Genomic DNA, 17,265 nt, shown 5'->3' on the forward strand with positions numbered 1-17,265 from the left:
TATTATAGTAGTTATATTCTTGTACATAGGGGGCAGTATTATAGTAGTTATATTCTTGTACATAGGGGCAGTATTATAGTAGTTATATTCTTGTACATAGGAGGCAGTATTATAGTAGTTATATTCTTGTACATACGGGGCAGTATTATAGTAGTTATATTCTTGTACATAGAAGGCAGCATTATAGTAGTTATATTCTTGTACATAGGAGGCAGTATTATAGTAGTTATATTATTGTACATAGGGGCAGTATTATAGTAGTTATATTCTTGTACATAGGGGGCAGTATTATAGTAGTTATATTCTTGTACATAGGAGGCAGTATTATAGTAGTTATATTCTTGTACATAGGAGGCAGTATTATAGTAGTTATATTCTTGTACATACGGGGCAGTATTATAGTAGTTATATTCTTGTACATACGGGGCAGTATTATAGTAGTTATATTCTTGTACATAGGAGGCAGTATTATAGTAGTTATATTCTTGTACATAGGGGGCAGTATTATAGTAGTTATATTCTTGTACATAGGGGGCAGTATTATAGTAGTTATATTCTTGTACATAGGGGGCAGTATTATAGTAGTTATATTCTTGTACATAGGGGGCAGTATTATAGTAGTTATATTCTTGTACATAGGGGGCAGTATTATAGTAGTTATATTCTTGTACATAGGGGGCAGTATTATAGTAGTTATATTCTTGTACATAGGGGGCAGTATTATAGTAGTTATATTCTTGTACATTGGGGCAGTATTATAGTAGTTATATTCTTGTACATAGGGGCAGTATTATAGTAGTTATATTCTTGTACATAGAAGGCAGCATTATAGTAGTTATATTCTTGTACATAGGAGGCAGTATTATAGTAGTTATATTATTGTACATAGGGGCAGTATTATAGTAGTTATATTCTTGTACATAGGGGGCAGTATTATAGTAGTTATATTCTTGTACATAGGAGGCAGTATTATAGTAGTTATATTCTTGTACATAGGAGGCAGTATTATAGTAGTTATATTCTTGTACATACGGGGCAGTATTATAGTAGTTATATTCTTGTACATAGGAGGCAGTATTATAGTAGTTATATTCTTGTACATACGGGGCAGTATTATAGTAGTTATATTCTTGTACATACGGGGCAGTATTATAGTAGTTATATTCTTGTACATAGGAGGCAGTATTATAGTAGTTATATTCTTGTACATAGGGGGCAGTATTATAGTAGTTATATTCTTGTACATACGGGGCAGTATTATAGTAGTTATATTCTTGTACATACGGGGCAGTATTATAGTAGTTATATTCTTGTACATACGGGGCAGTATTATAGTAGTTATATTCTTGTACATAGGGGGCAGTATTATAGTAGTCATATTCTTGTACATAGGAGCAGTATTATAGCAGTTATATTATTGTACATAGGAGCACTATTATAGTAGTTATACTCTTGTACATAGGGGGCAGTATTATAGTAGTTATATTCTTGTACATAGGAGGCAGTATTATAGTAGTTATATTCTTGTACATAGGGGGCAGTATTATAGTAGTTATATTCTTGTACACAGGGGCAGTATTATAGTAGTTATATTCTTGTACACAGGGGCAGTATTATAGTAGTTATATTCTTGTACATAGGGGGCAGTATTATAGTAGTTATATTCTTGTACACAGGGGCAGTATTATAGTAGTTATATTCTTGTACACAGGGGCAGTATTATAGTAGTTATATTCTTATACATAGGGGGCAGTATTATAGTAGTTATATTCTTGTACACAGGGGCAGTATTATAGTAGTTATATTCTTATACATAGGGGGCAGTATTATAGTAGTTATATTCTTATACATAGGGGGCAGTATTATAGTAGTTATATTCTTGTACATAGGGGCAGTATTATAGTAGTTATATTCTTGTACATAGGGGCAGTATTATAGTAGTTATATTCTTGTACATAGGGGGCAGTATTATAGTAGTTATATTCATGTACATAGGGGGCAGTATTATAGTAGTTATATTCATGTACATAGGGGGCAGTATTATCGTAGTTATATTCTTGTACATAGGGGGGCAGTATTATAGTAGTTATATTCTTGTACATAGGGGGCAGTATTATAGTAGTTATATTCTTGTACATAGGGGGGCAGTATTATAGTAGTTATATTCTTGTACATAGGGGGCAGTATTATAGTAGTTATATTCTTGTACATAGGGGGCAGTATTGTAGTTATATTCTTGTACATAGGGGGTAGTATTATATTAGTTATATTTGACCATTCCTAAATTGCCATTTTCTTCATAACATATGGTTGATCCTTCACTTAAATTCTAGATGATTGCTGGCACACAGACCCCACTTGCTCCATCTCATCCGCCCTTATATTATCTACTAGAACAGATTTTGCATTATCCCAGCAGTTTCACATTCATTTACTTCCTATTCGCCAACCATTTCTGCTGGAGGTTAGTTCCCGTATCTACTACTCTTTCAGTGGAACATTTCCTGCCTTTGCTTCTGATCTTTCCCCAGAGGTGTCATATGTGAACTTCTGCTAAGTCTGAACAATCAGAATATTGAGTTCCCGGGGAGGACATCTGCCGCTGCACACGCTGGATTATCTGGCCGCACACTGTAATTGTTGGGTAAATAAAGGATTATCTGTTCTACTTTTGCTGGCCAGAAGCTTCCAGAGACCCCCAGCGATAAGCAGAAGCTTCCCAGAGACCCCCAGCGATAAGCAGAAGCTTCCCAGAGACCCCCAGCAATAAGCAGAAGCTTCCCAGATTATACAATACACCAACCCCAATTCCAGAGATCTTGGGCCGCTCTATAAAATGTAAAGAAAAACATTAGTGCGAAGGAGCTCTCATCTGACCGTTTTCTATGCACAATAGAACACGAATCAGGAGGGGGGGGGGGGGGTTGTTTCGCCTCATTTAAAAGAAAAGAAACCCCATTTACAAAATGACAGCAGCAACACATCTCCCATAAGTTGTGGCGGGGCCGTGTCTACCCATATGGAGCATCCCGTCTTCTGGGAAGTCAGGAGACTAATTGTTGGAGGATCGTGGCTGCTCCGCAGTCATTGGGCGTCTCTGCCGGATGTTTTGTTTCAAAATGCGCCTGATGTTTCCTATTGGTGGAAGGTCTGGACTGCCGGCGGCCGGTTCACTCCTCGGACTCTTCTCCTGTGAAGCCATGCTGTTGTGATGGATGCAGTATATGGTGGAAGGTCTGCACTGCAGGCAGCCGGTTCACCCCGGACTCTTCTACTGGAAGCCATGCTGTTGTGATGGATGTAGTATATGGTGGAAGGTCTGGACTGCCGGCGGCCGGTTCACCCCGGACTATTCTTCAGTGAAGCCATACTCTTGTGATGGATGTAGTATGTGGTGGAAGGTCTGGACTGCAGGTGGTCGGTTCACCCCGGACTATTCTTCTGTGAAGCCATGCTGTTGTGATGGATGTAGTATATGGTGGAAGGTCTGGACTGCCGGCGGCCGGTTCACCCCGGACTATTCTTCAGTGAAGCCATACTCTTGTGATGGATGTAGTATGTGGTGGAAGGTCTGGACTGCAGGTGGTCGGTTCACCCCGGACTATTCTTCTGTGAAGCCATACTCTTGTGATGGATGTAGTATATGGTGGAAGGTCTGGACTGCAGGTGGTCGGTTCACCCCGGACTATTCTTCTGTGAAGCCATGCTGTTGTGATGGATGTAGTATATGGTGGAAGGTCTGGACTGCCGGCGGCCGGTTCACCCCGGACTATTCTTCAGTGAAGCCATACTCTTGTGATGGATGTAGTATGTGGTGGAAGGTCTGGACTGCAGGTGGTCGGTTCACCCCGGACTATTCTTCTGTGAAGCCATGCTGTTGTGTTGGATGCAGTATATAGTGGAAGGTCTGGACTGCAGGCGGCCGGTTCACCCCGGACTCTTCTGTTGTTCTATAACCTCTATTTACTGTCAGCACTGATGTGTGCGCTGCCCGTGTCATTGGCACTAATGCCACCCCGTACCACCAGAGCTGCAGGACTGCGGTGACAAGCTGGATGCTTCCTCTCAAGTCCAGTTTTCAAAACAATCTTCATTCATCCGACCACAGAACCGGTTTCCATTCTGCCTCCATCCATTGTAATTGAGCTTTGGCCCAGAGGAGACGCCGGCGCTTCTGGCTTGTGCTGGTCTGTGGCTTCTTCTCTGTAACTAACATTTGTAGATTGATGGTTGATATTCAAAGTCTTCACAGTTTTGCTCTGAGGAACCTTTTTCTGACATTGTCCCACAATTATTAGCTGCAGTTCCCCACAGATCGGTGACCTCTCACCATCTCTACTCCTGAGAGACTCGGCCTCTCTAACAGGCTCTATGTATACAGTGATTCAGTAGACAATGTATCCTCCGGCTGGTTTTTTCATTATTAACTCTAACTTTTCCAGCCTTTTGTAATGCCCGGAGTAGCTTTTGTCAGATGTGTTGCTGCTATCTATTTCTAAAATTAGGTAATTTAAAAAAACTTTTTTTTTATGAGATGGAACAAGGTCACACCCCCCGATGTGTTTTGCATTTGGTTCTGGATAGAATATGGTTAATGAGGTTTACAAATAAAAACATTCTTTACTTTACATTTTACACAGTGGACTCTGGTTCATTATAACCCCGCCTGTGATGTCAGCGTCACCTCATTATAACCCCGCCTGTGATGTCGGCGTCACCTCATTATAACCCCGCCTGTGATGTCGGGGCTCTTTTACACGGACAGAGAAATCGTTCAGAATCCGGCCATCAGCAAGAAACTGAAATATTATCTTTTAGTCTAAATGCAGGAATGACAAACGAGAAATATATTCGTCATTCAGTTTCTGCAGACATAAAAACTGAAAGACGAATCCTGAGTGTGAACCGTCTATATCATCATCATCATCATCATCATCTATATAAACAGTCTAGTATATTATATGACATAATAACCATTTTTGGGCGAAGGATTGTAGCAGAAATGTTTAGGTAATGCTGTTCTATAGGACTGGAACCGCCTCGTATTACAGGCTGTCCAACGTGACATCACAGTCTACCAGAAGCAACCTCTGCAGGGGTCTGGGATCTCTGCTGCTCGGATGATTGCACAGTGACTCCAGCGGCAAAACAGTGAGTGCAGCTCTGAGGTATAATACAGGATCAGTACAGGGTAAGTAATGTATGAACACAGTGACTCCAGCAGCAGAATAGTGAGTGCAGCTCTGGAGTATAATACAGGATGTAACTCAGGATCAGTACAGGATAAGTAATGTATGTATACAGTGACTCCACCAGCAGAATAGTGAGTGCAGCTCTGGAGTATAATACAGGATGTAACTCAAGATCAGTACAGGATAAGTAATGTATGTACACAGTGACTCCACCAGCAGGATAGTGAGTGCAGCTCTGGAGTATAATACAGGATGTAACTCAGGATCAGTACAGGATAAGTAATGTATGTACACAGTGACTCCACCAGCAGAATAGCGAGTGCAGCTCTGCAGTATAATACAGGATGTAACTCAGGAGCAGTACAGGATAAGTAATGTATGTAGACAGTGACTCCACCAGCAGAATAGTGAGTGCAGCTCTGGAGTATAATACAGGATGGAACTCAGGAGCAGTACAGGATAAGTAATGTATGTACACAGTGACTCCACCAGCAGAATAGTGAGTACAGCTCTGGAGTATAATGCAGGATGTAACTCAGGAGCAGTCCAGGATAAGTAATGTATGGACACAGTGACTCCACCAGCAGAATAGTGAGTGCAGCTCTGGAGTATAATGCAGGATGTAACTCAGGGTCAGTACAGGATAAGTAATGTATGTACACAGTGACTCCACCAGCAGAATAGTGAGTGCAGCTCTGGGGTATAATACAGGATGTAACTCAGGATCAGTACAGGATAAGTAATGTATGTACACAGTGACTCCACCAGCAGAATAGTGAGTGCAGCTCTGGGGTATAATACAGGATGTAACTCAGGAGCAGTACAGGATAAGTAATGTATGTACACAGTGACTCCAGCAGCAGAATAGTAAGTGCAGCTCTGGGGTATAATACAGGATGTAACTCAGGATCAGTACAGGATAAGTAATGTATGTACACAGTGACTCCACCAGCAGAATAGTGAGTGCAGCTCTGGAGTATAATACAGGATGTAACTCAGGATCAGTACAGGATAAGTAATGTATGTACACAGTGACTCCACAAGCAGAATAGTGAGTGCAGCTCTGGAGTATAATGCAGGATGTAACTCAGGAGCAGTACAGGATAAGTAATGTATGTACACAGTGACTCCACCAGCAGAATAGTGAGTGCAGCTCTGGGGTATAATACAGGATGTAACTCAGGATCAGTACAAAATAAGTAATGTATGTACACAGTGACTCCACCAGCAGAATAGTGAGTGCAGCTCTGGGGTATATAATACAGGATGTAACTCAGGAGCAGTACAGGATAAGTAATGTATGTACACAGTGACTCCACCAGCAGAATAGTGAGTGCAGCTCTGGGGTATAATACAGGATGTAACTCAGGAGCAGTACAGGATAAGTAATGTATGTACACAGTGACTCCACAAGCAGAATAGTGAGTGCAGCTCTGGAGTATAATACAGGATGTAACTCAGGGTCAGTACAGGATAAGTAATGTATGTACACAGTGACTCCACCAGCAGAATAGTGAGTGCAGCTCTGGAGTATAATACAGGATGTAACTCAGGATCAGTACAGGATAAGTAATGTATGTACACAGTGACTCCACCACCAGAATAGTGAGTGCAGCTCTGGAGTATAATACAGGATGTAACTCAGGAGCAGTACAGGATAAGTAATGTATGTACACAGTAACCCCACCAGCAGAATAGTGAGTGCAGCTCTGGAGTATAATACAGGATGTAACTCAGGAGCAGTCCAGGATAAGTAATGTATGGACACAGTGACTCCACCAGCAGAATAGTGAGTGCAGCTCTGGAGTATAATGCAGGATGTAACTCAGGGTCAGTACAGGATAAGTAATGTATGTACACAGTGACTCCACCAGCAGAATAGTGAGTGCAGCTCTGGGGTATAATACAGGATGTAACTCAGGATCAGTACAGGATAAGTAATGTATGCACACAGTGACTCCACCAGCAGAATAGTGAGTGCAGCTCTGGAGTATAATACAGGATGTAACTCAGGAGCAGTACAGGATAAGTAATGTATGTACACAGTGACTCCACCAGCAGAATAGTGAGTGCAGCTCTGGACAGGATGATATGAGGTTATTTCTCATGTCCAAGCACTGATGTCCCACTATGCAGCTACAGGAGGGGCTTTACCTTTTAATCATGTTTTCCTGCTGTATATACTTGTCGTGGACACATTGTTCCAGTATATTTAAAGTTAAGCCACTTTTGTTAATTCCATTGTGTAACTTGTAGTCCGCCTTGGGTCCGCTCAGTTCCGTCTCTATCTCCTCCAGTAAAGCCTCCTGGGAGTAAGGGAGGTGGATCCTGGTTAGTAGATCTTTGGTGCTGATTGTATCCAAGGAGATCTCCGTCTCCAGGTCTTCCTCGTTGTTGTCCTGTGGTGTCTCCGGTACGGCAGAATTTTTTGGGGTAACAGTTGTAGAATCATCAGCGACTGAGGTCTGAGGTATAGCAGCTACATGCCCTGCAGGGGACGCCGAGGGGTCAAGTGATTGCCAAGGGTCGCAGCTCTCATCGGTATCCTGTAATGATGGAGTCACGTCGGCACGCTCCTGAGTTCTCTCTCCTCCAATCAGCGCTTCCGGTTCACCATTATATTCTTCACAGCTCTGGGGAGGATAGGGGTCCTCAGCAGAAGGTGGTGGGCCATCCTGAGAAGCATGGGGGTCCTCAGCAGAAGGTGGTGGGCCGCCCTGAGAAGGATAGGGGTCCTCAGCAGAAGGTGGTGGGCCGCCCTGAGAAGGATAGGGGTCCTCAGCAGAAGGTGGTGGGCCGCCCTGAGAAGGATAGGGGTCCTCAGCAGAAGGTGGTGGGCCGCCCTGAGAAGGATAGGGGTCCTCAGCAGAAGGTGGTGGGCCGCCCTGAGAAGGATAGGGGTCCTCAGAAGAAGGTGGTGGGCCGCCCTGAGAAGGATAGGGGTCCTCAGCAGAAGGTGGTGGGCCGCCCTGAGAAGGATAGGGGTCCTCAGAAGGTGGTGGGCCGCCCTGAGAAGGACCACCGGGTTTCTCCATGACGCTACTGCGCAGATAACTACAAAGGAAATAAGAAAATATTAACTCATGATGGTAAGATTAGATTGTGAGCTCCTAGGGTTAGGGATGATGGAAGTGCTAGAGAGATTAGATTGTATCACTCTCACCATTCCTGACCCCAGGAGGTCACATTGTATGAGACAGTGAGATTAGATTGTGAGCTCTTGGGGTCAGAGATGATTATGTAACATTGTGGTCAGGGGTTGTACCAGAATAACAAGTTGCCCCTTATACACGGGGCAGGGAAAACCGGATCGGTGAGGATATCCAAAGTAGAAGCAGTGGTCAGCAGCAAAGAAAAATGGAATAACTCCACACCCCAGCACTTTAGCCAGAATACCACATGCGCGCCATATGAAGGGTCTGGACCACAACCCACCAGGAATCCACAAAGGAACGAGTACGGCAGCAATGGAAGATGCAGGAATTAGAAAAACGCAAAAGACTTCATTCCTCCATTTAAAAGTCAAAAGCAGCAGCAACGGTTTGACCTGTAGAGTTCGGTTTTTCTCAAACTTAATCCAAGTCCCTCCCGCTGGTCTCCAAGGTTCCATAGCTCCTCGGCCACCGACAGAACACCACTTGTTGGTCACAAGATTCATAAATCCCGCCTCCAGGAAGCGATGGCTCTGATTGGCTGAGAGCAGTGCTCGCCGAACCAATCAATGCAGCGCTAGCTGAACCAATCAGAGCCATTGCTTCATGGAGGCGGGATTTATGAATCCCATGATTTGCAAGTGATGTTCTGTTGGTGGCCGAGGAGTTCAGGACGCACAGCGGAGCTATAGAACCTCGGAGACCAGCGGGAGGGACCCAGATCACACCGGCTAGGTAAGTAAAATAAGCTTTTCCCGAAAATAAGACCCCGTGCCTCTTTTGAGGCAAAATATAATATAAAACAGTGTCTGATTTTCAGGAAAACACTATCTTCTGAGCTCCCACAGTGCACTGCTGCTTTGAAGTTCGGATGTGACTGGAGAAGCATCGCTTAGGACTCACTCACACGGGCGTATATGGCCCATGCAATACACAGTGAATATGCATGTAAAGAGAAGTGAAAAAAAAAATCATGGAATTACAGAATGGTAGAGTTGGAAGACACCTCCGGGGTCATCAGGTCCTCCGGGGTCATCAGGTCCAATCCCCTGCTCAGTGCAGGATCACTAAATCATCCCGGACAGATATTTGTCCAGCCTCTGAAGACTTCCATTGAAGGAGAACTCCCCACCTCCTGTGGCAACCTGTTCCACTCATTGATCACCCTCACTGTCTAATATCTAATCTGTGTCTCCTCCCTTTCAGCTCCATCCCATTGCTTCTAGTCTTTCCTTGTACAGATGAGAATAGGGCTGATCCCTCTGCACTGTGACAGCCCTTCAGATATTTGTAGACCGCTATTAAGTCTCCTCTCAGCCTTCTCTTCTGCTAAACATTCCCAGATCCTTTACCCGTTCCTCATAGGACATGATTTGCAGACCGCTCACCATCTTCATAACTCTCCTCTGAACTTGCTCCAGTTTGTCTATGTCTTCTTTAAAGTGGGGTGCCCAGAACTGGACACAGTATTCCAGATGAGGTCTGACTAAGGAAGAGTAGAGGGGATAATGACCTCACGTGATCTAGACTCTCTGCTTCTCTTAATACATCCCAGAATTGTGTTTGCCTTTTTGGCTGCTGCATCACATTGTTGACTCATGTTCAGTCTATGATCTATTAGTATACCCAAGTCTTAGATCCCCATGGCCTCTATTGGTGGATTAGGCTGCCTGTCCACGGGCAATAGTTCATTCCATTACCCGCGGCGATACAGGTAACGCAGTGACCGTTTTTTCCATAGCGTTGCTATGGAAAGCGCAGTGCCGGAGTCCATGAGCGGAGAATCATAGCGATTCTCGCTTGCGGGACTCAAATCACAGCATGCTGTGATTTGCTGCAATTCTCCGTGGTGAGCCTACCTGTCAGATAGGCTCACTGCAGGGAACTGACAGCTCTCCCCTCTCGGCGGAATATCGCTAGCAATATTCCGTCACGCCTGTGGACAGGGGGCCTTATACACACCAAGTGAGGTAATACGCCCGTGAAAAAAAAAAAACACGCAGTTGTGAGTGGCCCAATAAGAATCGATGTGCATTTAGCACCGGGCGTTATGCGGCCCACATACGGCCCAAGTGATGTACTTACAAACTACTCCTTTAGGTTCACTAAACCTCGGGAAGCAGGGATCCTCGCCAGGACTGAGATACGCGCGGCTGCCTCTATGACAGGTGACAAAGTGTCCTTCTGGGACAAGGGACAGAAGTCACAATGAAGGCTCCAACTGCCAGCAAGCCTGCCGTCCTGGAGAGGCTCATTACAGTACAAGGTGCAACGTCTGCCCCATCACTGCGCTCCTCAGGAGACGCCACATACACAAAGTCCAAGACGTACAATAAGTATGGAGATCACAAGGTGAATGCGTCATCCCAGGACGGAGCAGAACCTAAGGAGGAGATCCTCTGCACAGACTGCAGGGAGCAGGTGGCACGCGGCCTCCCCGCATTGTGATACATTGTATCAGTCCGCTGTCATGCCGTAGAACCAGTTAGACACATTGTAACATGTAATGATCCCATAAAGGCTTCAGGAATTCTGCCTGTTAATGAGGTCGTGCCTATTCCCCCGGGGCGCTGGATGACTGAGGGCGCACGCGAGGGCTGGCGCTGTGTATGATACCTATATATTTATAGACGTAATAGGCCGTGCAAAACCACAGTAATATCGGGCCATTCCGACAGGTATTCACGTGTTTTATGCCTGTGAAAACATATAGCAAGATGTCCGCTATTGGTGTGAGCCGCACACTACACGGCCCAGTAAGGTAATGGGATTGCATCAGTACGCTGCGGATACACGCCATACCCGCTCAGTCACTGCGCATTTACGCATGAGACCAATACAGCATTTATATCAGGTATTATGGGTATTTACGTTACTGAACCGCGCGGATTCCTTTTTCTGCGTACAACGCGATGCGTATTTACAAACAACGCGGGATGGGCCCATTGATTTCCGAGATAAATGCGCATTAATAACCGTGTATCCTGCGTACTCGCCGCGAATCGTTAACGCTCTCAGAAACTTGAATTGGCAATTTTGGTTCGTAACGCGAAATACGATATGACCGGTTCCCTTTAGAGCCGAACGCTGAACCCTCTGGACCTTTCACCCGTCCTGACCTAATCCCAGCTAGCTCTGATACATTGTAACGACCCGTGCACCTGTGACAGCAAGCAGAGGTCTTGAAAATAGGGAGGAATGGAAACATTACAGATTGTTGCATTATATAGCACAAACCGCCCCCAACTCCTCCAAACTATTTTCCTCGTTGTCCTATAAAGCCTCCAGGCGAAGCAGCAGAGCGATGCCACCGGGAACACTGGGCTATTGTAGACGGGCACAACCAGCAGCCGCCCAGAAGGAAAGCGATTATCCGGGCAGCGCAGCCAGTAATCCCACAGCCCTCCGTACAACAGATCATTTGTCTTCAAGCCAAAGCCAAGCCGCCACATCAAGAGGCTTCAGTAGGAGAGCCGGACAGCAGCGCCGAGCGCCCCCACGGGTCCGCGCTCATCCTCCATGCAGACTGTAGGTGGCACATCAGTCGTGTAGAATCACAGAATGGTAGAGTTGGAAGAGACCTCCGGGGTCATCGGGTCCAACCCCCTGCTCAGTGCAGGATCACTAAATCATCCCGGACAGATGTCTGTCCGCCTCTGAAGACTTCCATTGAAGAACTCCCCACCTCCCATGGTAACCAGTTCCACTCATTGATCCCCCTCACTGTCTAATATCTAATCTGTGTCTCCTCCCTTTCAGTTTCATCCCATTGCTTCTAGTCTTTCCTTGTGCAGATGAGAATAGGGCTGATCCCTCTGCACTGTGACAGCCCTTCAGATATTTGTAGACAGCTATTAGGTCTCCTCTCAGCCTTCTCTTCTGCTAAACATTCCCAGATCCTTTACCCGTTCCTCATAGGACATGATTTGCAGACCGCTCACCATCCTGGTAACTCTTCTCTGAACTTGCTCCAGTTTGTCTGTGTCTTGTATAAAGTGGGGTGCCCAGAACTGGACCCAGTATTCCAGATGAGGTCTGACTAAGGAAGAGTAGAGGGGATAATGACCTCACGGGATCTAGACTCTATGCTTCTCTTAATACATCCCAGAATTGTGTTTGCCTTTTTGGCTGCTGCATCACACTGTTGACTCATGTTCAGTCTATGATCTATTAGTATACCCAAGTCTTTTTCACATGTGCTGCTGCTTAGCCCAATTCCTCCCATTCTGTATGCGCTATTTCATTTTTCTTGCCCAGATGTAGGACTTTGCATTTCTCCTTGTTATATACCATTCTGTTAGTCGCTGACCACTGTACAAGCTTTACTAGATATTTTTGAATCCTCTCTCTCTTCCCTAGTGTTAGCTATCTCTCCTAGCTTTGTGCCGTCGGCACATTTGCTCAGTTTCCCACAATTCTGTCCTCCAGATCATTTATAACAATGTTGGCCAACACTGGGCCTAGCACAGAGCCTTGTGGTCCCCACTTGATACATTCTTCCACTTGGATGTGCAGCCATGCATGAGCCCTCTCTGGGTACGAGCCCTCTCTGGGTACGAGCCCTCTCTGGGTACGAGCCCTCTCTGGGTACGAGCCCTCTCTGGGTACGAGCCCTCTCTGGGTACGAGCCCTCTCTGGGTACGAGCCCTCTCTGGGTACGAGCCCTCTCTGGGTACGAGCCCTCTCTGGGTACGAGCCCTCGGCCATGCATGAGCCCTCTCTGGGTACGAGCCCTCGGCCATGCATGAGCCCTCTCTGGGTACGAGCCCTCGGCCATGCATGAGCCCTCTCTGGGTACGAGCCCTCGGCCGGTTCTGACCCCTCTCTGGGTACGAGCCCTCGGCCGGTTCTGACCCCTCTCTGGGTACGAGCCCTCGGCCGGTTCTGACCCCTCTCTGGGTACGAGCCCTCGGCCGGTTCTGACCCCTCTCTGGGTACGAGCCCTCGGCCGGTTCTGACCCCTCTCTGGGTACGAGCCCTCGGCCGGTTCTGACCCCTCTCTGGGTACGAGCCCTCGGCCGGTTCTGACCCCTCTCTGGGTACGAGCCCTCGGCCGGTTCTGACCCCTCTCTGGGTACGAGCCCTCGGCCGGTTCTGACCCCTCTCTGGGTACGATCCCTCGGCCGGTTCTGACCCCTCTCTGGGTACGATCCCTCGGCCGGTTCTGACCCCTCTCTGGGTACGATCCCTCAGCCGGGTCTGACCCCTCTCTGGGTACGATCCCTCAGCCGGGTCTGACCCCTCTCTGGGTACGATCCCTCAGCCGGGTCTGACCCCTCTCTGGGTACGATCCCTCAGCCGTTTCTGACCCCTCAGCAGCTTATGACCACTCTCTGGGTACGAGCCCTCAGCCATGTATGACCCCTCTCTGGGTACGATCCCTCAGCCGTTTCTGACCCCTCAGCTGGTTGTGACCCCTCTTTGGGTACAATCCCTCAGCCGGTTGTGACCCCTCTCTAGGTACGAGCACTCGGCCGGTTGTGTTGTTGACCTCATATTTGGTCTTTCCTTCCTGTTGCTGAATGTGATGCAGATTTTAGCGCAGAAATCTATCAAATCGGACACAAATCCACAGCTGCGATCTCCCAGCAGCCCCTGCTTCTTCAGTGTCTGCTCTGGTGATCTGCATTCTGGGACGTCCCGTCTACCTGCCCCGTCTGTATATCTCTGACCGGCCATCCTGCTCTCAGACTGTAAGCTCACCCGTCTATCGGCCCCCATAACCTAAATACCATTATTTCCCATGATGAGCGGAGCCGGACAGGAGGAGCCGCCAGTCACAGCCTGCGGCTCAACATACACACAAGAGGTCAGAGGGCGCGGACTACCCCAGAGAGGGGGGGGGGGGGGGGGCCCAGACTACCCCAGAGCAGGGGGCGGGCCCAGACTACCCCAGAGCAGGGGGCGGGGGGCCCAGACTACCCCAGAGCAGGGGGCGGGGGGCCCAGACTACCCCAGAGCAGGGGGCGGGGCCCAGACTACCCCAGAGCAGGGGGCGGGGCCCAGACTACCCCAGAGCAGGGGGCGGGGCCCAGACTACCCCAGAGCAGGGGGCGGGGCCCAGACTACCCCAGAGCAGGGGGCGGGGCCCAGACTACCCCAGAGCAGGGGGCGGGGCCCAGACTACCCCAGAGCAGGGGGCGGGGCCCAGACTACCCCAGAGCAGGGGGCGGGGCCCAGACTACCCCAGAGCAGGGGGCAGGGCCCAGACTACCCCAGAGCAGGGGGCGGGGGGGGGCCCAGACTACCCCAGAGCAGGGGGCGGGGGGGGCCCAGACTACCCCAGAGCAGGGGGCGGGGGGGGCCCAGACTACCCCAGAGCAGGGGGCGGGGGGGGCCCAGACTACCCCAGAGCAGGGGGGGGCGGCCCAGACTACCCCAGAGCAGGGGGGGGCGGCCCAGACTACCCCAGAGCAGGGGGGGGGCGGCCCAGACTACCCCAGAGCAGGGGGGGGGGGGGGGCGGCCCAGACTACCCCAGAGCAGGGGGGGGGGGCGGCCCAGACTACCCCAGAGCAGGGGGGGGGGGGCCGGCCCAGACTACCCCAGAGCAGGGGGGGGGGGGCGGCCCAGACTACCCCAGAGCAGGGGGGGGGGGGGCGGCCCAGACTACCCCAGAGCAGGGGGGGGGGGGGCGGCCCAGACTACCCCAGAGCAGGGGGGGGGGGGCGGCCCAGACTACCCCAGAGCAGGGGGGGGGGCGGCCCAGACTACCCCAGAGCAGGGGGGGGGGGGCGGCCCAGACTACCCCAGAGCAGGGGGGGGGGCCCAGACTACCCCAGAGCAGGGGGGGGGCCCAGACTACCCCAGAGCAGGGGGCGGGGGGGGGGGGGGGGCCCAGACTACCCCAGAGCAGGGGGCGGGGGGGGGGCCCAGACTACCCCAGAGCAGGGGGCGGGGGGGGGCCCAGACTACCCCAGAGCAGGGGGCGGGGGGGGGGGCCCAGACTACCCCAGAGCAGGGGGCGGGGGCCCAGACTACCCCAGAGCAGGGGGGGGGGGGCCCAAACTACCCCAGAGCAGGGGGGGGGGCCCAAACTACCCCAGAGCAGGGGGGGGGGGGCAAACTACCCCAGAGCAGGGGGGGGGCCCAAACTACCCCAGAGCACGGGGGGCCCCGACATCCGTATATAGATGTATTCTGCATGAGATCCCAGCGGTGACAGGCCGCTCTATATGTGTGTATATGAGACGTCAGCGGAGATATACAGAGAGCCGTATATATTGAGTCTGACCCATCAGCGGATAACACAGCGGTATATGGATGTATTCTATGAGACGTCAGCAGTGATACAGGGAGCCGTATATATATGTATACCCCGTATGACCCATCAGCGGATATATACAGCAAGCGGATACATGTATTCTTGATCAGACGTCGGCGGTGATACCCGGACCCATATATCTCCTGTATGACCCATCAGCGGATATATACCGCCATATATGTGTATTCTATATCAGACGTCGGATATACCCGGAGCCGTATGAGAGATTATATATATACATACACACACACACACACACACATACATATATATATATATATACATACATACACCCTGTATGACCCATCAGCACATATATGCAGCGAGCGGATACGTGTATTCTATACAGTGACACCGGGAGCCGTATACACAGACCGTAAGAGCGGTCAGGAAGCGACAGGCAGATACCGGCGGGACGTCACATGACCCACAGCACGGACCCCCCTGCACACAGCCGGTACCGTCAGCAGCACTCCTAGAATCCTCAGCACCGGACCCCACAAATACAACCCCCACCCAGAGAGACAGCGACTCCCCCTCCTCTGAGGGAAAACCCCGACCCTCCATCCTTGGGGGACAATGGCCCCTCCCCCTCCGCAGGACCCTACAGAGCCCCCCACAAAGCACGTCACCTCCGCTCACCCGTCCGCTCAGCGCTGCTCCATCCGCGGCTTCTCACTGACACATCAACAAAGATGGCGGCCGGGCCATCCGCTCCAGCAGCCGCTCCACCAATCAGCGCGCCGCTGCTGGCTGACGTCAGAGCGCACCTCCAGCTACACCGATAGTGACGACCGATGGGAGGAGCCAAGCGGTATCACTAGGGGGAGGAACCGACTAGCTGAGAGCAGAGCGGGACAGGGAGGGGCCTAGAGGACAAGGGGCGGAGCCAACGAGCTGATAGCCTTATAAGTCACGCGGACGGCGGACGCTGCAGTCTGCTCCGTGATACGATCGGCGTGTGACCAGCTGCGGCCCTCCTCTGGCAGACCGGTGGTCCCTGCGGACAGTCCCCGTGTGCCGCCGGACTGTGGCCGACGAGAAATACAATTTTTTTCCCTCTATCAGCGCTTTCTCCCCCCACTTCCCAAGACCGTATAAGCCGTACTTCACACTGAGGATCGCGGTGTCGCCGTCGGCGAGTCGCGGTAATATCGCATATTTGCCCCCGCGATGTCTGAGCGTCAGGATGATAAATCGGAGGCTCCATAGGGAATCACAGAAAGCTGCAGCGGGCGGCCGGTGCCAGAGCTCACCCCATCACAGGAGGGAGCGAAGGCGTAGAAAAGCCCGGGGGCTGCAGAAATGTGCAGTTTATCGCCCTCTTGCATCACTCGAACATTGCGTGATTTCTCGTCCTCGCTGTTATCCTCCCCTTTGGGGGTCTCGTATCTACGGCCACACATTGGGGCAAAAAAGAGCCGATAACTTCATTCTATGGATCGTATGATACAATAATAATCGCTATTTATATGGCGCCAACTTATTCCGCAGCGTTAGAAGACGGGGAACGGATACAAAACAACGGGTACATGTGATCAGCTGATGGAGGCAGGGGGGTGCGGGGTCCAGCCAACCTACATACTACAGGTAGTGGGGGGATACAGAAGGTAAAGGGGCTGGAGAGGGGCAGGTATACAGACAATGGTCAGGCCGTA

The 17,265-nt window shown here is 49.8% G+C and overlaps 1 protein-coding gene across 3 annotated transcripts in view; it reads right to left on the bottom strand.

Annotated features, from left to right (window-relative positions):
• Positions 1-16,321, bottom strand: part of CCDC186 (coiled-coil domain containing 186) — a 95,830-nt gene extending 79,509 nt beyond the window's left edge. Inside the window, exons 1-3 of one of the 3 annotated variants that reach the window (XM_066601480.1) lie at positions 16,240-16,319; positions 8,188-8,246; positions 7,347-8,148 (exon numbers count right to left, since the gene is read on the bottom strand). In XM_066601480.1, coding sequence (XP_066457577.1) covers positions 7,347-8,148; positions 8,188-8,227 — 842 coding nt within the window. In that variant the 5' untranslated portion in view covers positions 8,228-8,246; positions 16,240-16,319. Of the gene's footprint in view, positions 1-7,346; positions 8,247-16,239 lie in introns of all 3 variants that reach the window. The other 2 variants (XM_066601479.1, XM_066601478.1) reach the window with 2 other exon arrangements.
• Between the last annotated feature and the right edge of the window lie 944 nt (positions 16,322-17,265).

This window comes from Eleutherodactylus coqui, chromosome 4 (genome assembly GCF_035609145.1).
Source record: "Eleutherodactylus coqui strain aEleCoq1 chromosome 4, aEleCoq1.hap1, whole genome shotgun sequence".
Lineage (NCBI taxonomy): Eukaryota > Metazoa > Chordata > Amphibia > Anura > Eleutherodactylidae > Eleutherodactylus > Eleutherodactylus coqui.